The sequence below is a fragment of the Zootoca vivipara genome, chromosome 15 (assembly GCF_965207765.1).
Source record: "Zootoca vivipara chromosome 15, rZooViv2.hap1.1, whole genome shotgun sequence".
NCBI classification, from domain to species: Eukaryota; Metazoa; Chordata; class Lepidosauria; order Squamata; family Lacertidae; genus Zootoca; species Zootoca vivipara.
The window spans coordinates 22,415,677-22,443,670 of NC_142598.1; the positions used below are offsets into that span (position 1 = coordinate 22,415,677).

General features: G+C 46.6%; 1 protein-coding gene across 7 annotated transcripts in view; it reads right to left on the reverse strand.

The window, feature by feature from the left end:
• The window catches only part of CLCN1 (chloride voltage-gated channel 1), a 93,298-nt gene that overhangs the window by 23,277 nt on the left and 42,027 nt on the right, over nt 1-27,994 (reverse strand). For 5 of the 7 annotated variants that reach the window (XM_035140599.3, XM_035140600.3, XM_035140601.3 and 2 more), the window contains exons 2-8: nt 15,621-15,774; nt 13,837-13,968; nt 10,423-10,551; nt 8,745-8,878; nt 6,493-6,570; nt 2,749-2,827; nt 984-1,109 (exon numbers count right to left, since the gene is read on the reverse strand). In XM_035140599.3, the coding sequence (XP_034996490.3) occupies nt 984-1,109; nt 2,749-2,827; nt 6,493-6,570; nt 8,745-8,878; nt 10,423-10,551; nt 13,837-13,968; nt 15,621-15,774 (832 nt within the window). Of the gene's footprint in view, nt 1-983; nt 1,110-2,748; nt 2,828-5,120; nt 5,200-6,492; nt 6,571-8,744; nt 8,879-10,422; nt 10,552-13,836; nt 13,969-15,620; nt 15,775-27,994 lie in introns of all 7 variants that reach the window. The other 2 variants (XM_088658583.1, XM_060269034.2) reach the window with 2 other exon arrangements.

Consider the following 27,994-nt stretch of genomic DNA (forward strand, 5'->3'; position numbering starts at 1 on the left):
TCAAAGCAATTGGCTCCATATATGCATTAAACCAGGGGTAGGCAACCTACAGCCTCTGGGCCGGATGCGGCCCAACCGCCTTCTCAATCCGGCCCGTGAATGGTCCAGGAATCAGCGTGTTTTTACATGAGTAGAATGTGTGCTGGGTTATTTGTAGGGCATAGGAATTTGTTCATTTCCCCCCTCAAAATATAGTCCGGCCCACCACATGGTCTGAGGGACGGTGGACCTGCCCACGGCTGAAAAAGGTTGCTGACCCCTGCATTAAACTATCCTGAGGATGATGTTTCTGACCAGGGGTGCCAACTTGAATAAAATTTTGGGGAGGGGGCAAGTAAACCCCACCCCATGTAATCGATCACACAATGCAGTGTGCACACACCATTCAAATATTTTATTGGGGGTGACGAAGCTCCCTCAGCCCCTAGGAGTTGGCTCCTATGCTTCTGCCTGTGGTGTAGATCAGGGGTCAGCAAACATTTTCAGCAGAGGGCCGGTCCACTGTCCCTCAGACCTTGTGGGGGGGCCGGACTATATTTTTTGGGGGAAATGAACGAATTCCTATGTCCCACAAATAACCCAGAGATGCATTTTAAATAAAAGCACACATTCTACTCATGTAAAAACACCAGGCAGGCCCCATAACTCTGGGTTGAGATGCATTTTAAATAAAAGGACACATTCTACTCATGTAAAAACATGCTGATTCCTGGACCATCTGCGGGCCGGATTTAGAAGGCTATTGGGCCGGATCCGGCCTCCGGGCCTTAGTTTGGGGACCCCTGGTGTAGATGAATTTAAGAACTGGAACAAGGAGTGGGTAGCAACTCACAGCACTAGAACAGCATGCAAAAAGAGTTCACCTGGCTCTCTCCCTCCAACCCTCCAACCTTGAAGAAGTCGCTTGTGCAGTGACACCCTTGGGATGGGGGAGGACATACAGTCAGAGCAGACTAGGAAGGAAGTCAATTATGGAATCCTACCTGCATCTTTGTTCCAAACAGCAAAGACTCGGAAAACAAAGGCACTGAACGTAGCCGCAAAAAATCCGCGCCAGTAGTTGCGAACTGCAAAGTAGGTGGAAGTTACTTCGATGCTGAAGAGCACACCTATGGGGAAGAAGGATGTTCTCAGCAATGCATAAGAGCTCCTCTCCCCAACCACAAACCTGCTCCCAAAGTCACTTGAGAATACCTTGAATTCTATCCCCCCAGGGCATGAATTAACAGGAATTTGCAAAAGTAGTAGAGAGAAAATTATAGGAGGGTTGTGGTGTTTGAATTGTTTCACCTTAACATGGTTTCCTTCAGCTAAGGCTAAGCATGAGCGAAAAGAAACAATGCCCTTGATTCTGCGGTACTGTGGGGAAGGTATGGGGGTGTACCATACACCCAGAGAACTTGTCATTGTGCCATGGGCGTGGTTGAGTCCACCGAACATATTCTCCTAACTTGCCCTTTTTACACAGAGCTTAGGCAAAATCTTATAGCTCCACTTCTACCCCAATTTAGCTTTCTACCCAGAGCAAATCAGGTTTTATACTTGCTGAACAATGCTACTAGGAATACAGCCTCATTGGTGGCCAAATCTCTTTTTTTAGCTTTCAAGCGTTGTAAGACTAAAATCGACACTATTGATTTGGGGCTATCCGTTTAGCCCTTTTTTTAGTGTTGGCTGTGTTACAAACCCTTTCAGATGTTTTAACTTTGTATGAATAATTGTATCTTTTTTCTGACTGATGGTCAAATAAAAAGAATGATGATGATGAAACAATTCCCTATTTCAACAGCACAGGGGTTTCCAAACTTTCTGCTTTGAGGAAACCATCTCTACCTCTGCTGAAGGGAACCCTGTGCATTGCAGAGGATTTGTGGATCATATTCTGTGCATCACTTCACATGAAATTATGGATGGTGTTAGTCTTTACTGTGTGAACTGAAAACTTTATAATAGCGAAACAAGCTGTTTTCCAGGGAAGCTCGTCCACCATTACGGATTGTCTCACTGAGGAACTATCGATAAACTTCCAAGAAAACGGCAGAGTTCCCCAGAAAGAAGGTTGGAAACCGCTAGCTCAGTGGAGTGGGAACTGCTTCCCAACTGGTTTCTTTCCATACTGCTACACTAATGGGTGCTTCTCTGAATCACAGCATCAGTCCTGGACACATGATTCCAAGATAAGTGCTTTTTTGCTGGAATGGTATGAGAAGAAGCCAATATGGAAACAGCTTCTGTGCTGGCCAGTTATCCAAAACCAAATGCTTTAAAAAAATCAAAAAAGAGGAGGACAAATAGCTAGAGAAGAAGGTACGTAGATTGGAATCTACCAGTAGATCTCTGGGTGATTTGCTGTAGATCAGCAGTGGTTTCTGACTTCCAACCGTTTAATAATGGCAGGAACAAAATGGCTTTCCCCACATAAATTAGGTTGCTGAAATGAAGAAAGCGAACCAGGAGCAGTCTTTTGTGTTCAGTTCCAGTACTAAAAAGCAAAATCCTACGTTCAGAGGCACCCTGGTTTTTTTATTCACTTGCGTGTCTCTCGCACTTAGCTCCGGTTGGTATATTGTGGGTTTCTAGTTTAACAAAACAACAAACCAAGAGTCCTAACAAGCCTGGAATCTGCCTGCCTGCCTGCCTGCATTAGAAAAAGGAACTTAGAGGATGGCTTATAATTTGGGGTGGGTGGGGAGGAGGAAGGATGTGATGTTTCAAGCAAAAGTTAGACGACAGTCAGCATTCACTTGCCTCCCAGTGGTGTCCCGAAACAGCAGCCAACCCCTACTGCACATCCCACAGTCAGGACATCTGTGTAATAATATGGCTGCTACTGGTGGAAGAGACATGAGCGAGAGAGAGAGACAAAGACACACACGGACACACAAAGTGAGACACAGAAGCAGAGAAAGGGAAGAATGAGTGGCAGAATTGGTAGCTAGTGTCAAAGAATGATCAATACCGTAGATGTTATCTAACAACGCACACTGAACCCATTGGAAGATCCTGTACAGTATATGCCAAGAGTTCCTGCCTCATTTCTCACCAACACACAAGCTTGGGTGCACTTAGCAAGAAGGTGATGTAATACCAAAAGGGATTCATGCAAGAGACAAGGCCTCAGCTCTTGTAAATGCAGAATTATCCCATCTTTCCAGAGTCACATGGGAATAATGTATTCAGGTGTCAATTGTTCAAGGGGTTAAGAGATGTAGTGTATGTTACAAATTTCACAAATCACACAGCTCCAACCCAGAAGTGTGGGAAACTGCAATGATTTATCAAGTAGATGGTCATGCGTGAAAATTCGGGGCATGTGTCAATGGCTGCATGTAAACGTGCTAGGAAGCTACAATAGGCAGCATCTTCCCAGTGCAGCACTTGGCACATGTGTAGGATATCCACAGTTTCCTGCAATAAAACGAGAGATGAGCAGTTCGGAGACATTCGATGGAAAATGTCGGAATAGGTATACAACATTTTCCTTGCTTTGTTGAAGTTTGGACAAGGAAAGATGGGGAAGTTAGAGCCACACTCCATGTGCAAAAATATAATATGGTTATGGAATTGTGCTGCTACAGAAGGGAAGTGTGAATATGGAAATACTGTAAAGCTCCCACTCATTTCTATCTGGGAGAAGAATGACAGAGAAGGTGCTGCTGTATCCATGCTTAACAATGTTATTTTAAAAGCACCTCAGATTTTCCCCCCAAGATGCAAAAGAATAGGGGTAAGGGGAAGAGAAACAGTGATTTACGAGAGAGAGAGAGAGAGAGAGAGAGAGAGAGAGAGAGAGAGAGAGATGGAAAATAGGGACTGTCCCTGAAAAATAGAGGCAGCTAGATCATTGGCATATGTGATTTATACTTACCTTCCAAGTCCCAGACTGCAGAATCCGGGACTGGCAGCCGCGTGACACTGGAAGTTGTGTCGACACAACTTCCGGTGTCACTTTGCCCTTCTATGGGCACCAAAAATGGCTGCCGCCGGCTTCAAAAGTCATGTCTACGCATGTCCGGAAGTGCGTAGACGCAACTTCCGGTGTCGCTCTGCCCATCTATGGGCACCAAAAATGGCCGCCGCCGACACTGGAAGTCGTGTCTATGCACTTCCGGACATGCGTAGACGTGACTTTCAAAGCCGGCGGCGGCCATTTTCTGTGCCCATAGAAGGGCAAATCAGGAAAAAAATGGCAGGAGAAAATAACGGAGAAAAACGGGAGATGAAATGATATGGGTGACAGCCGGGAAAAGGTAAGTAAAAACGGGGGTTTCCCGGGGGAAACAGGGTACTTGGCAGCTATGGATTTATGTCATTCCCTGGAGGAGCGTCTCCACCCCCATCATTCAGTACGAACACTGAGCATAGCTGTCAACCCTTCCTTTTTCTGCAGGAAACTCCCTTATTCCAAGACACAGCTGTCAGCCCCCCCTCCCCTTTTGCTAGAAATTCCCTTATTCCAGCGCTGTTTCCCGCTGCTATCCTGGATTGTTAGATATACAGCATAGACTGTCCCCGGGACAGGTGAGGCTGCTGCTGATCCCTTATTTTCAAATCCAAAAGTTGACAGCTATGACACTGAGGTCCAGCACCAAGGGCCTTCTGGAGGTTCCCTCTCTGCGTGAAGTGAGCTTACAGGGAACCAGGCAGAGGGTCTTCTCGATAGTGGAGCCCGCTATGTGGAACACCCATCTGATGTCCAGGAAATAAAGAACTGCCTGACTTTTAGAAGACATCTGAAGGCAGCCCTGCTTAGGGAAGTTTTTAATGTTTGATGTTTTATCGTGTTTTTTAAATATTTTGTTGGGAGCTGCCCAGGTTGGCTGGGGAAACCCAGCCAGATGGGCAGGGTATAAGTAATATATTATTATTATTATTATTATTATTATTATTATTATTATTCCCTGCCCAATGCATCCTTCCACCAAAGTCACTTTCTATTTCCCTTAGTTGCATTTTCTGTTTCTCTGTTGGGTTACGCGAGGTAAAAGAACCACACCGCAGCGCCACGACGGTTATCAGTTGAGCAGAAAACACGGCTTCCATTCCAGAAACTTCCTCAGTCGGGAGCAGGTGGGGTGGGGTGGGTAAACACCTGGTATAAATACGGGAATTGCACTTGCCTCCAAGAGGAGCGCCGAAGCAACATCCAACTCCAACTGCGCAAGCCGCCACCAGGAGGTCGAGCTGCCTGTGCACATTCTGGAATAGAGAGCCCGGCCAGAGAGAAGCATGCCAGGGTTAGGAGGGAGCACGGCCAGGTTAGTCCTCTCCTCCCTCCCCCTCCTCCTCCGGCACAAAGCAACAGCGAGCAGCAAAATCAGACTTCTCTCATAGAGGAATTGAGCAGTGAGCCACACAGCCAGCACCTACGGCGACCCCATTCCTTTCTATGCACCACCAAATACTATATAGCCTATGTGCCAGTTCTCCATACTAGCCTGGCAGTTGTTACCAGCTATTTGGAACGGTATTGCGCAGCCAGTCACCAAGCCAGCCACTGCTACACAGCTCGAGCCTCTTTAGTCGTTCAGCCAGCGTTGTGTGCAATAAGCTTCCGGAGCCACGCCAGCCTCAAGACACAACTGCTTACAACAACCACGTTTCTTAGTGTAATGTTTATGTGTTGTTATTTATTTATTTTTAAAAGGTCCCACCACCCCACTGGATGCCTCGATGCCTGCTGCTAATGCACTAGCCTCGATGAAATCATTCGTGATTATTTACAGCTGCTCAACCACAGAGTATATCCCGTATATATGGGTAGTAGTGACCAACATTTGCACCTTGTGCACCAAAATACAAAACACTATTTCTGGGCAAAAGAAAGTGAAATTCCGCAAGCGGAATAAGTTGTGCCAGTGTACGCTGTTTTACATACATTCCACCCGTTTTGCAATATTTCGCTTCCAAGATTCAGGCTTGCGAGAATGCGGATATATGTTTTTACAAGGTCAGGTGTTGAACAGGACAAGTAGAGCCATGGGTGAGGAATAGGAGGACGTGCAGATTATCAAAGGCTCGTCCCCGGCTATCAGCAGGCCTGTTCAAACCCTCTTTGTTTTCTGATCCTTTGACAGAAGTCCTTTTAACTTTTTCAGCAAATGGTCTAGAAACCGGCAATTTGGTTTACAAAGAAGCTATGGTTTTCAGGGAGCCAAGCTTTGCTTCCGATATTTTAGAATTGGTTCTTTGTTTTTGTTTTTTAAAGAAGAAAAATAGGGTGACCCTAACTCTGACTACAATCAGGCATGGAGTGGTTTTAGCTTCCAAAGCATTTTTGGTTCATGGTTCTTGGAGGGTTCCTCTGTATTTTATATTATTGTAACGGACAGCTAAACCTGCCACTTGCTGTCATTTCCCTCTTGCCAGCTAGTCTAGAATTATTCTGTTTTTATTCATTCTGGTCCTGCCTTCAATATTCTGGGCCTCTGAGGCTCCCCCCCCCCTTGACAGCCTCCATCACAGACCAGATGGAGCATGCAGAACACTTACCTCATACACACCGCAAAAGATGGACATGAACTTGCTCAGGACGGCAGCACAGATGCTGGCAATATGCACAAAGGGGCCCTGCGGAAGGAAGGAAGGAAGGAAGGAAGGAAGGAAGGAAGGAAGGAAGGAAGGAAGGAAGGAAGGTTGAGGAGCATCGCTCAATTCAGTTTTATGCCAAAAAAGTAGCAAAGATTCTGCCTCTCCTATCTGTTTTTATCACTCCCATCACCCACCAACATCTTTGTCAGACTCTCTCATGCCACTGAAAAAGCACACTTTCTAAATCTACCTTTAGGCAACCCATGCATGGTTGGCAAGATCATAAATGTAATCAGAATGACACGGTGAGTTAAAGGGTCCTTAACAGGAGAGGAAGAAGGTCCTGCCCTGTTCTTTCTCCCCAGCCCTCCTCCTCACCCTGTCCTCATTAGGACTGCTCCATCTTCCAACCTTACCTTCTACCAGCCTCCTTCCCCAGGATTCCTGCATCGTAGGGGGTTGGACTAGATGACCCTTGTGGTTCCCTTCCAATCCTATGGGTCTGCCTACTGATCCTGCAGCCACTACACCCATAATTCCCTATGCCCCTTCCTAGGAGCTCAACCAATGGCAACTCTTGTGCCTGAACTGTCCCTCTAAGAAATTAGAGTGGCTAAGTTAGCCACCATCAACCTCCTAAGGCAATATGAAACAGACGGCCACAAGTGGAAACTGCAACAAAATGTTGCAGTGTGGGTTGCCGCTGTTCTGTATCCCCGCTGTTTCATTCTATTCTCTCTTCCTCAACAGCTGAACAGCACTCCATGGCCACTAAGCACCCTCAGTCCTCAATGGGCTGTTTTGGGTTCCCCTAACAGAACATCTTTCACTTTAAATACATTCGTACCTTGGTTTTCCCTCGCTGTTCCCTCGCTGTGAGAAGCCAAGTTACAGGGAACCAGGCAGAGGGCCTTCTCGGAAGTGGCACCCGCCCTGTGGAACACCCTCCCACCAGATGTCAAAGAGAAAAACAACTACCAGACTTTTAGAAGACATTGAAGGCAGCCCTGTTTAGGGAAGCTTTTAATGTTTAATAGATTATTGTATTTTAATATTCTGTTGGAAGCCGCCCAGAGTGGCTGGGGAAACCCAGCCAGATGGGCGGGGTATAAATAAATCATCATCATCATCATCATCATCATCATCATCATCGAACAACTTAGTTCATGAACAACTTGGAACTCGAATGCTGCAAACCCGGAAGTAGGTGTTCCAGTTTGCAAATTGGATGTCTGGAAGCTGAATGTCCGGGGGGATGGCTTCCGCAGCTTCCGAATGGCTGTAGGGCACTCCTGCAGCCAATCGGAAGCCGCGACTTGGTTTCCAAATGTTTCGGAAGTCGAACGGACTTCTGGAATGCATTCTGTTCGAAAACCAAGGTACAACTGTATATGTTTCTATTTTTGCAAACCTCAGGGTTACCCCAAGCCAGTGAATAATTCCCTTATGTGTAGGTGGTTCTGTTTGAGCTGCATTAGCAACAGCACCCATAGCCTGAACATCAGAAATAGAGGTGATGGGGATGAAATATGCCTCCCCAGCACTAATAATAATAATAATAATAATAATAATAATAATAATAATAATAATTGCATACCGCCATATACCTGAAGGTCTCAGGGCAGTTACAACATAAAATCACAACATACAATCACAAAATACATACAGTCATACCTCGGTTTAAGTATGCCTCGGTTTGAGTATTTTCAGTTTAAGTACTCCACGGACCTGTCTGGAATGGATTAATCCACTTTCCATTACTTTCAATGGTAAATTTCGCTTCAGGTTAAGTACGCTTCAGGTTAAGTACGGACTTCCGGAACCAATTACACTCATACCTCGGGTTAAGTACGCTTCAGGTTGAGTACTCCGCGGACCCGTCTGGAACGGATTAATCCACTTTCCATTACTTTCAATGGGAAAGTTTGCTTCAGATTAAGTACGCTTCAGGTTAAGTACAGACTTCCGGAACCAATTGTGTTTGTAAACCGAGGTACCACTGTAATAAAAACAAAATCAAAAACAACCCAGTAACCTCTCCCCTCCCCAACACATTTTTAAAAGGCATTGGACGTCAATCAGCAAAAGGTCTGGTTAACGAGGAACATTTTTGCCTGGCACCTAAAGGTGCATAATTAAGCGTATAATGAAACCACACACCCTGCCTTCTGCGACTTGCCCTTCTCCCCTCCCTGTGCCCCGGCGGTGCTCACCTCTTTCCCGACAGGTATCCCACTTCCTAGGCCAGCTGTCAGGCTTACAACTTTGGCCACGAAAGCTTTAGGTGTGAGGTATTCCTTGAGGACGACTCCCCGCATAATGGTTTTCAGCTCAGGGATCCCGGAGCCTGAACAAAGGAGAAAGGGCAGGTGAGCAATGGTGCCACAAAATGGACCCTGTGCAGAGAGACTGTGGCTCAAGCTACAGGTGACAAACACCTGTTAGCTGAAAAAAAAGGTTGGCTCCTATTGCAAAGAAAGTAGGGGGTTCTGAACAAATGGGGTATGTGGGGAGCCAAATTCTTCCTCCTCTCTGCAGCTCATCTCCCCCCATTGTCCCTCTCCTGATGTCTCCCACCCCCCCCCCAATCCCGGGAGGAAAGCGCCTAAGGGAATTAAGAGGCAAGAGCAGAAAAGATCAGCTCCCTCTGACTATGCTCTCTTCTTGCTCTATAAATGGGAGGAGGGGGAGCCTAAATACATGACTGGGTCAAGCCTAGGCTTAAAAGAAATGGATTTGTTGCTGCTGAATAATTGTTGCAGATTATAATCTAAGGGCCCCTCCAAACTGGTGTTTCATTGCAAGTATATTTTCTGCAACATGTTCTTAACACAGTAACAGTGCATTGGCGGTGGGTTTATTCTGCTTTATAGTATAATAATAATAATAATAATAATAATAATAATAATAATAATAATAATAAGGGACCCAGGTGGCGCTGTGGTTAAACCACTGAGCCTAAGGCTTGCTGATCAGAAGGTCGGCGGTTCGAATCCCTGTGACGGGGTGAGCTCCCGTTACTTGGTCCCAGCTCCTGCCAACCTAGCAGTTCAAAAGCATGTCAAAATGCAAGTATATAAATAGGAACCGCTACAGCGGGAAGGTAAACGGCGTTTCCATGTGCTGCTCTGGTTCGCCAGAAGCGGCTTTGTCATGCTGGCCACATGACCTGGAAGCTATACGCCGGCTCCCTCGGCCAATAATGCGAGATGAGCGCGCAACCCCAGAGTCGGTCACGACTGGACCTAATGGTCAGGGGTCCTTTACCTTAATAATAATAATAATAATAATAATAATAATAATAATAATAATAATACCCCACCCATCTGGCTGGGTTTTTCAATGCTTCCCCTATGCTACCACATTATTGCTTTCTGGAGGAGCAATAGACAACAAAGAAGCGACAAAAAATAAACTAGAACGTTTGTGATGTGGAAAGTGACGGAATTCCAGCAGGAAGTTAAAGTTATATCCTGACTAGAAATGAAGCAGTGCACACCGTCCAACTTTTTCAGATTAAAAAACGGGACACGCGTCTTCAAGGACGAACTCCCGGGCAAGTCACGTGATTCACGCCGCAATCACGACCCCCGAAGTGCTTGGGGGTGGGTGGGCGAGATTGCAGCGTGAGAGTACGTAGCACCCTAAATGGCCGCCATGATCTTGTGCAATAAAATAGGATTTCCCATTTTTCCCAGGACACTGGACGGGTATGGCAGTGTGACGGCCACCAAACTTTTGCAGGTACAAACTGCACTGAAAGAGGGGCTGTTTGTGACCTCCCCGGCAGCATCACGAGCACAAATTGTCACAAATGCATAACGAAAAGGAGGCATCCTTAGCCTTAGACAGACAGGCAAGTCTTCCCATCCCTTGCTCTCTCTCTCTCACCCACAGCCTGCGGAGAGACAAGTTGGCAGAAGAGGGCAGCAAAGAGGATCAGGACGAGGGGGTAGGTCACCCAGGCCAAGTACTGCATAGGGATACTTGGGTGCAGCGAGTTGTACATCCACTTGTAAGCTGTAGTGGGGGCATAAAAACAAACACCAGCAGCTTCAGAACCTGGAAAGAATCCCGTGAACAGCAAACTAAACCAATTTCCCCAACCTGGCACCCTCCAAATGTCGAGGATTACAATTCCTATCAGCCACAGTGCTGGAGAGAAATGTTCATTGCGTGCTTCGTAATTGATTGGAGTGTTATGGGCCACCCAATCTCTTAGTATGTGTCCCCTGCCTCCCTGAAATACAGCAGGGGGGGGGGTTAAGTTGACTGTAGCAGTAGGGACGCGGGTGGCGCTGTGGGTTAAACCACTGAGCCTAGGGCTTGCCGATCAGAAGGTCGGCGGTTTGAATCCCCGTGACGGGGTGAGCTCCTGTTGCTCAGTCCCAGCTCCTGCCAACCTAGCAGTTCGAAAGCACGTCAAAGTGCTAGTAGATAAATAGGTACCGCTACAGTGGGAAGGTAAATGGTGTTTCCATGTGCGGCTCTGGTTCACCAGAAGCGGCTTAGTCACTGTACACTGGCTCCCTCGGCCAGTAAAGTGAGATGCACCGCAACCCCAGAGTCCCTTTACCTAGCAGCAGTATACAAACAGGGGTGACTGGTTGCTTTCCTACCCGGGGCGGGGAATGTGGGGGTTCTTGAGAGTGAGTTGATACTGCAGATAAAACACTTAAATGCTTTTGTTGTTGTTGTTGTTGCAAGGGCACCAAGTCCATGCTGAGTGGAGATTTCAAATCCTATTTGCACAGAAATGAAAAATGAAATTTTTTTTGCTGTGCTTATTCTGTAGTATTAATAAACCACTACGACAAATGAATAGGGTGCCTGTTGTTTAACTATTCATCCAAGCAATGAGCATCTAAACAAAACTACCCTAAATTTAAAATCACTTTTGACCCCCTGCACCTGAAATGCCATGCCTGGTCTTGCACTGAATGTAGCATTGCCAGCTGAAGATGAGCTGGTGAAAGACCTATGGCAGTAACATAACTTATTTTACAGCTCATGAAACTTGAGTTCTTTGCATGGTTTTAGGGTTGGCATTGGGGGAGAGCAGGGCTCTTGTGCTTTTAACAGCTATGTGGCAGCAGATATTAAATATAGAAAGCCTTTTGTAATATGGAACTCCAATTAGGAGGAAAACTTCACCTGCTAATATTCTGAGTACTTAAAGGTAAAGGTAAAGGTACCCCTGACAGTTAGGTCCAGTCGCTCTATAGGCCGAGGGAGCCGGCGTTTGTCCGCAGGCAGCTTCCAGGTCATGTGGCCAGCATGACAAAAAGCTGCTTCTGGCGAACCAGAGCAGTGCACAGAAACGCCATTTACCTTCCCACCAGAGCGGTACCTATTTATCTACCTGCACTTTGACATGCTTTCAAACTGCTAGGTGGGCAGGAGCTGGGACTGAACAACGGGAGCTCACCCCATTGCAGGGATTCGAACTACCGACCTTCCGATCGGCAAGCCCTAGGCTCTGTGGTTTACAATTCACAGAAACCAGCAACAAAATACAGAGCCCAGAATTCTCTGAGGGGAAAGAAGCTGCTTCCAATGTGCTTTAAAGGTATAGGGTGTGCACAGTCACAGTGGGAGATGGAGGAATAGCAATCGTCAGATATATGCAGAACAATGGGTTACAAAAGTTGGGTGCCTCCTCTTCTCTCTGTCGAACGGGGGGCAAGAGCCCATGAGGTTCCAGGCCCTCACCCAGGGGACGGAAAACTGAGACACAGCAAAGACTGCCATAGCTTTAAAAAATATGGTTTGTTCACCTATTTACACCTTCAGTCTGCATGGAAGGAGTCTAGCATGGTCATTTCAAGAGGGGCTTGTCCCTCACAGCAGTGCAGCCCTGGAGCACGAGGCATCTCTCCCAGCCAGCCTGCAGCCAACCTACCCAAGATGGATCCCAGTCTTTTTTCTTCCCTCTTCCTTTTCCCAGACCATCTTGCTCAAAAACTCTTCCTTGTCACCTCAAACACACACCCCATCACCTTGGCAACACCTGTCTCCCCAGGCCAAAGGATTCCTCTCCGATGGCCCATCAACCCCTTTTATCATGTCAACAGATTTGCTCTTTGCTAGGCCAGCCAGGCTGGTTTGCATAAGCCAGCCCAGGTATTCCTTGTCTGGCACAGTTCTGCAGCTTGTACTTTCATTCATACCCCAATTTATCGAAATCCTACAATGTATTAATTTCTAGGGTTTAGGGGTGGGGGTCCACCAATCTATAACACCTGCTTATGCAGGAGGTACCCAAAGCCTGCCATAGCTGTTTGCCTGTGTCACTGTCACCCGCACCCCATCCCCCTAATTCTCTCGTGACTGCTTCAGCTCTGAGTTCGTATTGCGCACCTCAGCAGGGGTTGGGGATTCCCCTCAGGGGTCACTGAGGCTGGAGCCACATGCAGACTGAATGCTGCTCTCCGACTCTGTGTAAGGTAAAGGCAGCCATGATAGCTACCGGTATTACTAAAAGCCTGGATTCAGGAACAGGGATCTGGATGCATTTTCTTCAAATTTGCAGGTGAGAATTGGTGTAGATTGGTGAGGAGACACCCTCCGTCTGCTCATAGTTGTCTACACAAGAGTACATATATGCTTTTGCAAACCTGGTCTGTTTTTTTTTACACAAACTTCACGCAGATCTCCTCCCTTTTTATTGCTCTTCCCAGCAGCCTGTAGCATGGATTCAGTGTGTGTGTGTGTGTGTGTGTGTGTATTCAAGTTGTGTTTTCTACAGATCAGTTTCATTTGTTGTGAGACATTAGTGTTACATGCACCAATTACATGCCCTCTTAAACAATCCAGTAGTAAAATCAGCAGCAACTAGACCCTTGACAACCTTCGGAAACCTCCTCCTAACAACAAAGGGACATGGCAAAGGGATGGTATCCACAATAGACAAAATACTGCTCCAAAATCCCACAAACCCCCTCGACGTAATAAAAAAACAATGGGAGGATGACATAGGCTTATGAGGTTGACCCCACCCAATGGACTAGAATGTGGTCTAAACCTCCCTTTAAATACATATCAGTAAAAAGAACTCACTCTGAAAGTCACTTACAGATGGTACCAAACACCACATAAACTAGCGCTGATACGCCCAGGAGCCTCACCAAAATGCTGGAGAGGATGCACCTCCACAGGCACATACTTCCACATGTGGTGGGAATGTCCTAAAATCCCCAACTCTTCTAGATTTGTGTTATTAATGGAGGGTTTTTGGTGCAAACAATGTACCCCGTGAACAACCACTGAGTTTGGGGAGGGATCGCAAAGGATCAGTCCACCTACCTTGCAGGCTCTTGGCACTGGAGTAATCCACCCCCCAGCTCACCAGTGCCATGACAAGACCCAGGAGGATCAAGAAGATCCAGTCTTCTCCCATCTTCTTGGTAACATAGTTCTGGATTCTTTTAGCACAGGCTGTGGAGGATAAAGAAATGTCAGACCATAACAGTGCGAGGTGACGAAAAGCTCCTGGACACGAACCAGCCGAAGTTCAGTATTTCATAGTCCTATTTATTTCATTGGGAGAGTTGGCATGTGCCACTGAAAAGAGCCAAACTGACACCAGGCTATGCTCTTTTCTTCTCGTGCAGATGATGGTGCACCTTAAACTGTCTGGTGGTCCACTTCATAACTCAGGTAAAGCTGCAGTACGGTGGTACCTGGCAAGACGAATGCCCTGCAAGACGAATTTTTCGCAAAACGCATTCGTCTTGCGATCTGATGGCGACTTGCAAGACGAATTCGTTTTGCGAAAAATTCGTCTTGCGAATCGCGGTTTCCCATAGGAATGCATTGAAATGTAATTAATGTGTTCCTATGGGAAACCGCAATTCGCAAGACGAATTTTTCGCAAAATGAATTGACTCGCGGAGCGAATTAAATTCGTCTTGCGAGGCACCACTGTACTCGAATATCAGTTCAATCAGCTTCAATGAATTCAACAGGATCAAATCAGCTTCGATCCATGTACTTCATCAAATATTGACTGTGCATTTGGCTGAAAATCAGCAAACAGTAGGCGTAAAACAAACAAGGAAAAAAATAAGAAATGTTTCCCACTTCACCTAACCTTTGAAAATTGTAAAACTGGCAGACCTGAGCAGTCCATCTAAAAAGGACATTACATGTTGTGTATTCAAGAACAATATAATTAAAGCCACATCATGGTGTCATTCCCTGGTCTCCTTCCATGAACTCCTACTTTCCAGAGCTCAAAAATACGAGAGGCACTTTGAAGAGTAAGTTAGCATTTCTGAATTATCTCATTCTGTATATTAATGGCCCTGAACACCCTTACACTCGCCCAATCCTTTTCTTGAGCCAATTTATTCCACTGTCTTCCTACTGCTATGGCCAGTCATTCCTGGTGATAGCTTCCTTTTGACTGTAAGAGCATTTAAGCTCTGTTTCTACCTGCGTTCAAGGTGCTGGGAAACGAGTAGCACAATTTAACCAGTTAGTCACTTGTGAAAAGTTCCTCAACTCTTATCTCAAGCCTGTTTCTGGAAACCTAACCCTATCCTCTGTAACCCATGCAGCAGATGTGGGGAAACTCTGGCCTTCCAAATGTTGTTGTGGTACAGTACGTCTCCCATCAGCCTAGGCCAGGCATCCCCAAACTGCGGCCCTCCAGATGTTTTGGCCTACAACTCCCATGATCCCTAGCTAACAGGACCAGTGGTCTGGGAAGATGGAAATTGTAGTCCAAAACATTTGGAGGGCCGAAATTTGGGGATGCCTGGCCTAGACTATTGTCTATGCTGGCTGGGGTTGATGGGATATGTAGTTCAGCAGCATCTAAAGGGGCAGAGGTTCCCCACCCCTGCCACAGTTATTTGATGGACAATGTGCAGCTCCTCAGTACACAGCGGTGTAGTAGGAAGGTTCTCCTGAAGGTAGATAGCTTCCAGAACATGGAATGAAAATTCTGTTCACCTCTGGGATTTGTTTCATTGCATCCACACAAACACACACACCCTGACACAATTAGCTCCATCCATTTTCACGCTGGATAGTGTACCAGTGTGGAAAGCCCATTGGAAAAGCAGGGCTTCACTGGGGCCTACCATGGCACTTGGAGTAGCGTTCTGCTTTCACTTCAGCCTGGCTGACTCGCTTCAGGGGCCCCTGGCCATTGCGTTGGGGCCTCTTCTCCCCCAGGAGTTCATCTTCTTCCTTCCGGGAAAGACTGCAGAGGTTGTCTGTGTACTGGCCATAGAGCTGAGGACAGAGGAGTGGGCAGTTAGCACAACCAAGTCACTCATAAGACAACAAGAAGAGGCCAAGGGGGACTTGATAGCAGCAAGACCCCATAGGTGGTTTCCCTAGATCTGTGCAGCCTTTAATTTACATCTACTTTAATGATGTGTAACTAGCATGCAGACCGTAACCACCTGATGAATATGCATGTGTGGATCAAGCCATATCTCTGGAGAAATGTTTGGTCCAAACTAGACAGGGCCGTCTCAAGCCGGTCGGGCGCCCTGGCGCCCTGGTGCGGAGATCGCTCCGGCGCCCCCGCCCTGGTGGGCAGGCGCAGCGCACAGCGCACAGCACGCAGCACAGCTTCGTCACACAGCGCTCTCCTGCCGGCCCGGCGCCCTGGCACCCCACGCCACCAAGACTACCCCTAGAGTCGGGCCTGAAACTAGGTACCTAACAGTCTCCAAACTTGTGCTTGTACTTTAAAAAATGAAAAACTGTATTGGGGTGTATAGCCCTTTCCTGTGGACCATTTTTCCAATTACGTATGATGCTTTTCCATCTGTAAGGGAAAAGATATGAACAAAGCCTGTGTGTGTTCTGTGTATACACAGATCCTGCTTTCTGAACAGAATGCATTCCCAGGAAAATCATTCATTAGGTGAGCATTCGCATAATGAGCTGGCGATTTCCATTATTTCCCACGGAAACATTTCTAAACCGTGATTTGTCTCCCTCTGTCCCTGGTTTCTGCCCGAAAAAGACAAACAAAGGTGACTTGTCTGATCTCTCCTGCTCCCTGATCTTGCTAATCTCCCTCCTTCCCTCCATGGTTTCTGCCTGAAATGACTGCCAGTGACCAGCAAAACACAAACAACTAAGGAAGTGGGCAAACTCTGAACATTTGGATATCTGAATCAACCATTTGTGTAGCAGAGTATAATTCTTTGTGTTCAGATAACTGAAATTTTGCATGATAAGTATTCCGATAGCCGGACCTACGTGTACAATCCCTGTAACCCACGTGATCATATCATTATCATTTACCACTGTGTAATTAGTTCTTTGGCATTAAAATCAACAGACCAGCCAGACACAGGAAATGTGCTGCAGCCAGTGCTGCAGAGCAACAGGAAGAAAATAAGATCCCTTATTTTAAAAATGACTATGATCAACAATAAATGGAAGATGCCGAGACTGCCATTTTAAAATAAATAATAAACAATAATAAATAATAAGACAGCCCATCAAATGGAGCCATCATACCCAAAAGGCAATTGTTCCTCATACTTCTGCAGAAGAAGCTCGGAAAATTATCGTTCCAACTTTCTGTGTAAACACTTCTGTCCATGTAGTCTTTCCACCGCCCATGCCAGCGAAACAAAATATAGCTGCCCTCACAGAGTGGCACGGGGTTGAGCCGCAGGGGTGGCATGAGGATGCAACAGGCAACCCCCCCCCCAAAAAAAAATGCCTTTAAAAATGTGCCAAGGGCTTCTGCCCTGGCTGCCCCAGCCATGATATGCCACTGGGATAGCCAGCCACCCACACCCCACAAAGACTAACAGATCCAACAGATTTCCAAAATATCAAAGGATGATGCTATGACACCACCTCTGTCGCTGCCCTGGTGGAGATGTGGAACGGAAGACGATCTGGAGCAGGCATCCCCAACCTGCGGCCCTCCAGATGTTTTGGCCTACAACTCCCATGATCCCTAGCTAACAGGACCAGTGGTCGGGGAAGATGGGAATTGTAGTCCAAAACATCTGGAGGGCTGAAGTTTGGGGATGCCTGATCTGGAGCAATTTGACAAGGTTGCTTCTCAGCATCCTCTCACCAAACCTCTCCATGACCAGGGCAGGGAGGAAGCTTTATGTGAGTTTGCTGGTCTATGAGGCGGCAGGAGGGATGGCAATGAAGAAATATTTATCTGCTGCTGCCATGTACCCAGAGGCGGAGCTAGCTGCTCTGGTACCCGGAGCGGCGCACATGCTGTGCACGCGGGAGCAGGGCACAGGGGCGGCACTCGCAGCAAGCATCCCAGGGGGCGGTGTGGCAATGTCACACACCCCTCAGGGATGACACCTGGGGCAGGCCGCACCCCCTGCACCCCTGTCCTCCGCCAGTCCATGTACCCAGTGAAGCTCATCCTTTCAGTCTTCCAGTGGAATTATCAGCTTTCTACTACTAATATTGCACCTTCAGCTGGTACTGAGAATGCCCTGCCACTATTATGTAGTGCAGGCATCCCCAACCTGCAGCCCTCCAGATGTTTTGGCCTACAACTCCCATCATCCCTAGCTAACAGGACCAGTGGTCAGGGATGATGGTAATTGTAGTCCAAAACATCTGGAGGTCCGAAGGTTGGGGATGCCTGATGTAGTGAATGCTTTGGGACCAATTTTAGGGCCCGGATAAAGGGGTGCGACTATTATGAGGTGGTGACGATGATGCGGTGGAATACGGTATTTTGTTCCAGCCCCGGTCTTTCTGCCTAACCTGCCTCACAGGGTTGTTGTGTGGATGCATCCAGGCAGCCCTGACCTCACCCCTCCCAACTCCTGTTGGAAGTCCATTTTGGAGGCTTCTCCCCACTGAGCAAACCACTCCTGGTGCTAATTTAAACGTGGCCGTCGTTTGAAATTGCACTTCTGTGAATTATGCAATGCAGTTCTCCAACTAAATAGATGTGTACAAAAACATGCCTATCATATCACAAAGCACAGGCAGAATACTTTAGCACTGAACCCCAGAAGGAAGTACTACCATACTATTTTCAGCCACCCAAGAGACCAAGCCTCTCCTGGTGGGAAATAACAGAGTCTTCTAGCCCATGCCTGCAATATATTTTATAATGGGGCTCAGTGAGGAACTCTGAAGTGGCTGTGTCTTGTGCGTGATCTTACCCCTAGTGGTTTTAGGTGAGTTTTGAGTTGCAATAAAATATAGGAGGAGTAAAAGAGGATTTTCCACTGCAGCCAAAAAAAAAAGTAATCAAAAGGTTAGTTTCTTCCTGTTCTCCCTCTTGCTTCTTTTCTCCAATTTAACTTCTGATCATGAATGCCCCAGGGGATTGCAGGCAAGATTGTGGAGTCTAGGTGCGGTAGAGTTCAGAGTTCAAGGTGCTCTTCTGCTCTTGAAGTAGTGCTGTGGATCAACAGGGCTTTGAGCTAGCTGAAGATGCTGTCTTACACACCGAGTAGATTTCTGAATCCCGTTTCTCCCTTTCTTTTTGCATGTTCCCCCAGTTCTCAGTGAGTGGCCTGGGGAAGGATTTCTTTGAGAACATGCAGCTCTTTTGTCACATGCCCTTCAATAACCCAGCAGTGGCTAGAACGCTCACTCGGAGGCTCCTGTTCCCCCACTAGCAAATGTCCTGAGCTCTTGGCAATTCACACCTCGCAGAACACGGCCCTCCTCCCCATCTTCTGCACACACACACACACACGCAAACACACACATGCTCCAAGTGCCAGGAGGAGGATGGGCGATGCTTGAATCAGCAGAACAAGAGACACTGCCCTTGTCACTATTGCTGGGGAGGGGCAGAGAGCACTGAGCCAAATAAAACTCAGCTTCCCTGCTCTGCATCTCCTATAAAAGGATGGTGGGGGTTGGTTGGTTAGGGGTAACCACACGTTGACAAATGTGACGCTGTGATTCTTACAGGGAGAGGGGGAGAGCCATTGGATTTGCAGCAGAAAGGGTTAAGAATACATAAATCGTCTGCTGCTTATTTGCTCCAAATGTCCTCCTCCTTGCTTTTATTAAAAAATAAACCATGATGTTGGGGCTTTAAAACACAGATCCGAGCATAATGCGCAGTGAGACTCCCTGTTTGGGACATCTTCATAACTAGTGATGGTTTTCACCACTCCTAAATGTACCAATTATTTCCTCAACCATCTTGTCCTAAGGACCTAAACAATTTTTTGGGGGTGGGGGCATGGAATTGTTTCTTTCTGATGCTGTTGGTCTCCCCTCAGCCCCATCCAGCAAAGGACAAATGGTCTGGGATTGTGCAAACTGTAATCCAAGATATACCTCCTTCTTGTCTGGATGGAGAACAGAGAGTCGTGTATACAGGTGTGTGCAGAAACAAGCTTACTATACAAAAGTAAAATTAATACCTGTTGTTCCACCTGCTTTGGGCCTGCCCCACACACCGCTGATGAATGGCCCACAGATAGTTGCCCTGAAGGGTCCTTGGGCTGAAGAAGGTTCCTCCCTCTTGGAATAAACCATCATTTATCAAAAGGGTGGGCAATCTCCCCCCCCCCACTTTTCTTCTTTTGAGAGTTCCATTTCCTCATCGGGGGACATTCCCATGCCACCAATGTGTGGAGCCCTCCTCATATAACCATAGAGTTCAAAGGGACCGCGAGGGTCATCTAAGTCCAACCCCCAGCAATGCAGAAATCTTTTGCCCAACGTGGGGCTCGAACCCACAACCCTGAGGTTAAGATTCTCATGCTCCATCGACTGAGCTCTACTAACAGTTGGTGGGGTGTTTGCATGCCAGTAAGGGGCAGTTTGCCTAGCAGTTTGAAAGCTTGTCAAAGTACAAGTAGATACAGCTGGAAGGTAAACAGCGTTTCCGTGTGCTGCTCTGGTTCGCCAGAAGTGGCTTTGTCATGCTGGCCACATGACCTGAAAGCTGTATGCCGGCTCCCTTGGCCAATAACACGAGATGAGTGCCGCAACCCCAGAGCCGGTCACAACTGGACCTAATGGTCAGGGGTCCCTTTACATTTACCTTTAAGGGGCACAGCCAAAGCCAAGGACGGGCAGAACTAACCTGGAATAAATACCACAGTGCATTAATTTTCACTGTGGCTACCTCAGTGAACGATTCTGAATCCTCTGTAGATTTATTCAAAAGTAAGCCCTACTGTATTTGACAGAGTTACTCTCAAGGACTGCCCACACTCTTGATCGTCCCATGCGTAGAAGGCATGGGTCCAAGCAGTTTTTCATCTATCCCGTGCTTTCTAGACACAGGTCTGAACGGTTTTTCACCTGTCTCACCACTTTCGCAGAGAAAACAGGCTCTTTAGTGCTGAATTGGAGCCAACGTCCATCTGCGAAAAACCTGGTTGCTGTTTGTTCCGATCCAGCACTAAAGAGCAGGTTTTCTTGGGGGAAAGCAGCAGGACAAACAAAAGCCTGGATGAGCCTTCAAATAAGTATACAGAGATTTTATTTTTATTATTTTAGTAGAATGGACCAATACAACTATTGTTCTGGAAAGCAAGTGAAAATAGTTCCTTTCTGACTTTACTGTGCCACAAATACACAAACGCACATGGCGGAAGCCTACCAATTCATTCCCAGAGAGCTTGGAAACAATTATGTCTTTTCCCCAAGTCAATCAGGAATAAAGTAAAAAGCCATCAATATATCAAATAATACCCTTCTGATTGTTTTTAAACTGCATAGAAAGAGGAGAAAAACACTCTTTAAAGCCAAGAAATATAGCGGAAACAAAGAGGGAGGGAGGAAATATGATGGGGTAGAATAACAGAGCAGCTTCAGAAAGCATTGCAGACGGCATAGAATGTAACTACCTATGATGTTGACCTACCTATGATGATGCAGCAATAAACAACTTTAAAACAAAAAAACAAAGTCCTTATACTTATACACTGTAATCTATTGTGTCTTATTTCTATTCAACCATGCCTGTTTAGGCGAAAGTTAGCTCCAGCTACCCTAGAAAGCAGCAGGTACACCCCAAATTCCCATTTGCACTTATGGTAATTTATTCCTCTTTCCCCATCCCCCTCCTTGTTCACTTGCACCATAATGCTAATATACAATTGCTGTATATTATTCTAGTTGCTGTAGGATAAATACTGTATGTGATAATATTGGAAGATGCTGTGGTGCAACAGAAATGCTATGATAGGCATTGATGGTGTCTTAAAACATATGGACTAAAGCATGCTTAGCTGAGGACTAAACCGTACTCCTACAGCTGCGTACACACTATAGCTTTAAAGCACAACTGAAGCACATTCTTTCCCCTCTAAGAATTCTGGGCACTGTAGTTTGTTAAGGGTTGCTGGGAACTCTTTTCTCTGTGTGGGGTAAACTACAGTACCCAGAATTCTTTGCAGGGGGAAATGTGTTTTGAATGTGCTTTAAAGGGACAGTGTGTGTACACTAAGGTAACCAGATGTTTTTCAATGAATCCAGGGAGACTTTTCAACTTCAATGGATTTTGTATGGGGACTGATTTGTAAAGCTGCACTGGCTCCCAGTGGAGTACAGGACCAGGTTTAAGGTGCTGGTTTTGACCTTTAAAACCTTATGCGGCTTAGGACCCTCGTACCTAAGGGACGGCCTCTCCCAGTATGTCCCGCAGAGGACATTAAGGTCCACAAATAATAACATACTGGAGATCCCGAGTCACAAGGTGGTTAAGCTGGCCTCGACCAGGACCAGGGCCTTCTCAGTACTGGCCCCGACCTGGTGGAACGCTCTGTTTCAGGAGACTAGGGCCCTGCGGGATTTGTCATCTTTTCGTAGGGCCTGCAAGACAGAGCTGTTCCACTTGGCCTTTGGACTGACGCAGTCTGACCCCAGGGTTACCCTCCCCTAAGGTTTTATCTTATAATGGTTTTATAAACAAATTATTGCATGTATGCCCAAATTGGACCTCAGGTTTCTGGATTTTATGACGGATGAGTAAGTACTAATTGAGGGGAGGGTGACAACAAGACAAAGCACCAATATCCTCAAGCATTAAAAGGGCAAAAATGTAAAGGACCCCTGGACAGTTAAGTCCAGTCAAAGGTGACTCTGGGGTTGCGGCATTCATCTTGCTTTCAGGCTGAGGGAGCCGGCATTTGTCCACAGACAGCTTTCCAGGTCATGTGGCCAGCATGACTAAACCGCTTCTGGCACAACGGAACACAGTGATGGAAGCCAGAGCGCATGGAATCGCCTTTTACCTTCCCGCCACAGAGGTACCTATTTATCTACTTGCACTTTGACGTGCTTTCGAACTGGTAGGTTGGCAGGAGCTGGGACCTTCTGATCGGCAAGCCCAAGAGGCTCAGTGGTTTAGACCACAGTGTCACCCCCATCCCCCATCAAGCATTAACCCACTAGTGTGGAAGGGAAACATGGAGGTGGATTTTGGAGGAATGAAACTCAAAGCACTCATGTGGGGATGAAGACACTTAAACCCATGCACATGGAAACAGCAACCCATGTATGTGTGGATATGCCCTGGTAAATGCCCTATTCTGAAACTCTCTAACACAGGCACCCCCAAACTTTGGCCCTCCAGATGTTTTGGACTACAATTCCCATCATCCCTGACCACTGGTCCTGTTAGCTAGGGATCATGGGAGTTGTAGGCCAAAACATTCGGAGGGCCGCAGTTTGGGGATGCCTGCTCTAACACTTACACTGGAATAAATCCAGTAGGACTTGCATACAAATAAATCTGGATAGACCACTGTTTGTCTCTATTTGTCTTACTTGCTGAATTGAAAGGGAGAATATGCTGGACCTGGAATTGTGCCTAGAAACAGGCTGGGGCATCCATCAAGGAGACCAAGCAAGCTTTTATGCCAAAAAACCAGGTCTGAAACATGATGTAGATAATTGGTCTCATCCAGGAGCAACTGGACTTGAACTGCAACCAAGCACCTTGCCCAGGAAGGCAACATTTGCAATTTGCCAATATTTATTACAATCTTCTGTGTCTCTGAAGGGCTTTATCATTCCCCACTTATGAGGTTATTCACTATCTCCCTGGTCCAGCTGATCAAAGTCCCTCTAGACTTGGTGTTATATGCCAGGAAGGGCGAAGGTAGGGCACCTGTCCAGACTGGTTCTATACCACATTAGGTTCAATAACAAGCTTTCATCCGTGTTTGGCGAGACACACTGTGAGTCATCTACCACCTTGTGTTCACGCCACCTCCCAAACTGCTTCATAGCTTAGAGCGTTCCAGTGAAGTAGGGAGCCAGCTGGACCTTTTTCAGTGGGAGAGGATATTTGGATCAAGTACACCTATTGCCCAAACTTCACAGGGAGACCAAGGCATCGGCAGTACTGTATTGGAAATCCTGCAAGAGCTCCCAGAAGCCTCTGAGATTCCATTATCTTCCAGGGTCCAGCAGCCCTTCAGAACAGAATAGTCGTGCAAAAGAGAGAGCGCAAAATTTCAAAGATGCTAAGAAGAACAGGAGGTCCTTTAGTTATGCAATATGCCCAATGTGTTTTGCCTTTTGCCAAGGGCTTATCTTAAAAGATTAAAAAAAGTAACATTTATTGGACAATTGTTAAAACCACACTTAACAATTAAAAAATTAAATTCTATGTCAATCCAACGTCCAATGAAAAAACTATTTTAAACTAAAAAACAGCTGTAAAACACACAGACTTAGCTTTTTTTTCTTACTTCTTAACCAGTCAGTCTCAAAAGTTTCCAGAACTGGCCCTATTGAATATTTTCCAAGACAATAAAGCATACTCACGCTACGAAGAACTCATAAGTCACCTACTCTTAGCAGCCAGGAGCATCATAACTAGACTCTGGAGGGACCTATCAGGAGGAAACGTGGACCACTGGTACCAAACCATATGGGAAACAGCCCTACTAGAAAAGCTAACCAACAGATTGAAACTAGAAACTCATCTGAACATAATAAAGGAATCAACAAAACACCCTTTACCACCAAGAGTGTGGCCAGGATTTTTGCTAGGGGGAGCAGGCAGGGGGGGGCAGAACCTCAGTTAGCTATTTTAAATTATTTTTATTGATTTGGGGTGGCAGCTGCCACTCCCTGCCCCCCTTGGCTATGCCCATTACTACAGGTCAATTCTGTGTCCAGGGCAGCTATCTATCAGCTCCATCTGGTACGCAGGCTGAGACCCTACCTGCCGGTGGACTGTCTCGCCAGAGTGGTGCATGCTCTGGTTATCTCCTGCTTGGACTACTGCAATGCACTCTACATGGGGCTACCTTTGAAGGTGACCCGGAAACTGCAATTAATCTAGAATGCGGCAGCTAGACTGGTGACAGGGAGCGGCCGCCGGGACCACATAACACCGGTCCTGAGAGATCTACACTGGCTCCCAGTACGTTTCCGATCACAATTCAAAGTGTTGGTGTTGACCTTTAAAGCCCTAAATGGCCTTGGTCCAGTATACCTGAAGGAACGTCTCCACCCCCATCGTTCAGCCAGGACACTGAGATCCAGCGCCGAGGGCCTTCTGGCGGTTCCCTCGCAACGAGAAGCCAAGTTACAGGGAACCACGTAGAGGGCCTTCTCGGTAGTGGCACCACCCGGTGGAATGCCCTCCCACCAGAGTTCAAAGAGAACAACAATTACCAGACCTTTATAAGGCATCTCAAGTCAGCCCTGTTTAGGGAAGCTTTTAATGTTTGATGGATTTCTATATTTTAGTATTTTGTTGGAAGCCGCCCAAAGTGGCTGGGGAAACCCGGCCAGATGGGCGGGGTATAATATATTATTATTATTATTATTATTATTATTATTATTATTATTATTATCACCACCACACCACCCTTTTCTGAACCAGATGAGACCAATTTAAGAATGTGATCTCCTGCATGTGTTAGAGACTGATGAACAGCACCTTGGTTGTCTTGGCTTCCAGGAAATCTGGAGCCTTCCAAACAAGGCAGTGATGACATAAATTTTGAAGGTCCAATGAAAAATACAGACTGTAATATGTGGTTGGTAACACCCAACCACATATTACACCCATTAGCTCAGGTAGGTAGTTTGTTAAGAGTACAGCTTTTCCTATTTGAGGATCATGCAGCAATAATCATATGAAGGAGGAAAGCTGGACCCTGTATACTCGCCCCACCCCCTCCACTGGTGCCTCCCAAAATTTCCTATGTGCATTCGGGGCATGCCCCCCAATATGTAGAAAGAGCTGGTGAGATGTCCAAGGTGCATGTGTGCTGTATTATCTCCTTTTTGTGCGATCTTGAACACCTGGATAGGGCTAAAGGGAACCCCCAATCTGTTTTGTGAGATCAAGCATTCAAAACTGGAACTCATCTGGACCAGAAAACAGGTGAGGAAAGGCCTCTGTCTGTACCAGCCTTCCCCAAACTGCTGCCCTCCTGATGTTTTAGACCAGGCACCCCCCAACTTCAGCCCTCCAGATGTTTTGGACTACAGTTCCCATCTTCCCTGACCACTGGTCCTGTTAGCCAGGGATCATGGGAGTTGTAGGCCAAAACATCTGGAGGGCCGCAGTTTGGGGATGCCTGTTTTAGACTATTGCTCCCATTCGCAGGTGGCACTGTGGTCTAAACCACTGAGCCTCTTGGGCTTGGCAATCAGAAGGTCGGCGGTTCGAATCCCTGCAACGGAGTGAGCTCCCATTGCTCTGTCCCAGCTCCTGCCAACCTAGCAGTTCAAAAGCACACCAGTGCAAGTAGACAAATAGGTACTGCTGTGGCAGGAAGGTAAACAGCATTTCCATGCGCTCTGGTTTCTGTCACAGTGTCCCGTTGCACCAGAAGCAGTTTAGTCATGCTGGCCACATGACCCAGAAAGCTGTCTGCGGACAAATGCTGGCTCCCTCGGCCTGAAAGCGAGATGAGCACCACAACCCCATAGTCGCCTTTGACTGGACCTAACCGTCCAGGGGTCCTTTACCTGTTTACCTTTATTACTCCCATTATCCCTGGACATATCTTATAGCAAAAAAACCAAGCAAACCCACCATCCCTCAGTGGCTATTTTCTCCCTCCAATGATGGAGACAGTATGCCTCTGAATACTGAATGCTGGGGACCACAAATGTGGAGAGTGCTGTTGCACTCAAGTGTCCTGTCTGCAAGTTTCCCATAGGCATTGTGGTCGGCCATGGGGAGAACAAAATGGTGATCTAGATGGGGCCTGTGGCCTGACCCAGCATACTCCTCTTACATTCTCAAGCCTAGAAAGCCATAGAAATACTCTTTTTGGGGGGAGGGATGACAACTAAATTCATTATTTTAAAGCTATAGAAAATTATATGGCTTTGACGAAGATTGACTTTACATCCATGTTTCCCAACCTTGATTCTCCAACTGTTTTTGGACTACAACTCCCATCACCCTTGACCACTGGCCCTGCTAGCTAGGGATGATGGGAGCAGAGAAAGGGTGGGTTTTTTTGTTGTTTTGTTCCATATTGATTGATAAGCCCCACTTGGTCACAAATATATCATTAAGTTCTCCACCACAAAAATCCTGGGTACAGCCTGGAAAGGATGTGACTCAAAAACAAACAAACAAACAAACAAACCAAAAACCAACCCTCTTCTGATCAATATTGAAAATCAGTCCAACTGCTTCTCCCACATGAGAGCTCTATAATATTGTGCTTGCAAGTTCTAAAGAGAGCTTTTGCAGTATGTTGTTATGCCATGGCGTGGGCACAGGGCCAGAAAAGGCCTGCAAAAATTGCAGGAGATCCTTGGACAGCAGCTGGTGAGACTGACCTGAGGAGAAAGATTAAAAGAGCTGGCTAAACGATGACTAAGAAGCAATATGATAACAGCCCACAAATATCTGAAGGGTGTAAACACCAAGCAGGGAGAAGCTGAAATTATGAGTAAAAATGCAAAAAGAAAATAAGGATAAAGGCACACATTGCCACCTGGTATTTTAAATAACCAATTCTTAACACCAGAGGCTGCTGAACTGCAGGACGTAGTTACACTGGAACTGGGGAAACCCAAGCACTTGAGATGACTCCGGTGCAGCCTGAAGCTGTAAGTGCTGTGGATGGTGATGACCTCAGAAGGTTTTTCATTTACTATTCTCATCTTGGGCTCCACAGATAGCAGCGGGTACACAAAGTTCAGACCCCTTTCCATTATTCTCAGCCTAATCCGTGAGCTCATTTTCTCTCCTGAACTCCTCCTCACCCCTTGCAGTGGCTCTCCCAGAGCACATCAGGCCAATGTTTATCGCTACACAACCTTGCCGATTGCTATTTCTGTCCTGGGCTCCCCCCATACCTCTGCCATTGCTCTTGGCCTTTTATTGCTTAACCCTTCATTAGCAATGCACACACTTCCTCTTGGGACTTTGAACTGGGAGTCAAAGCAGCCAAGGCGGGGGTGGATCATCATTATTTTTCTCCAGTATCCTTAAATACTAAGTCAAGTCTGCAAACTGAGTAGCTGAATAATAGTGATATTGCTTTCTTCATTTTTCCCACTGTAGTTTCCTACACCTCCA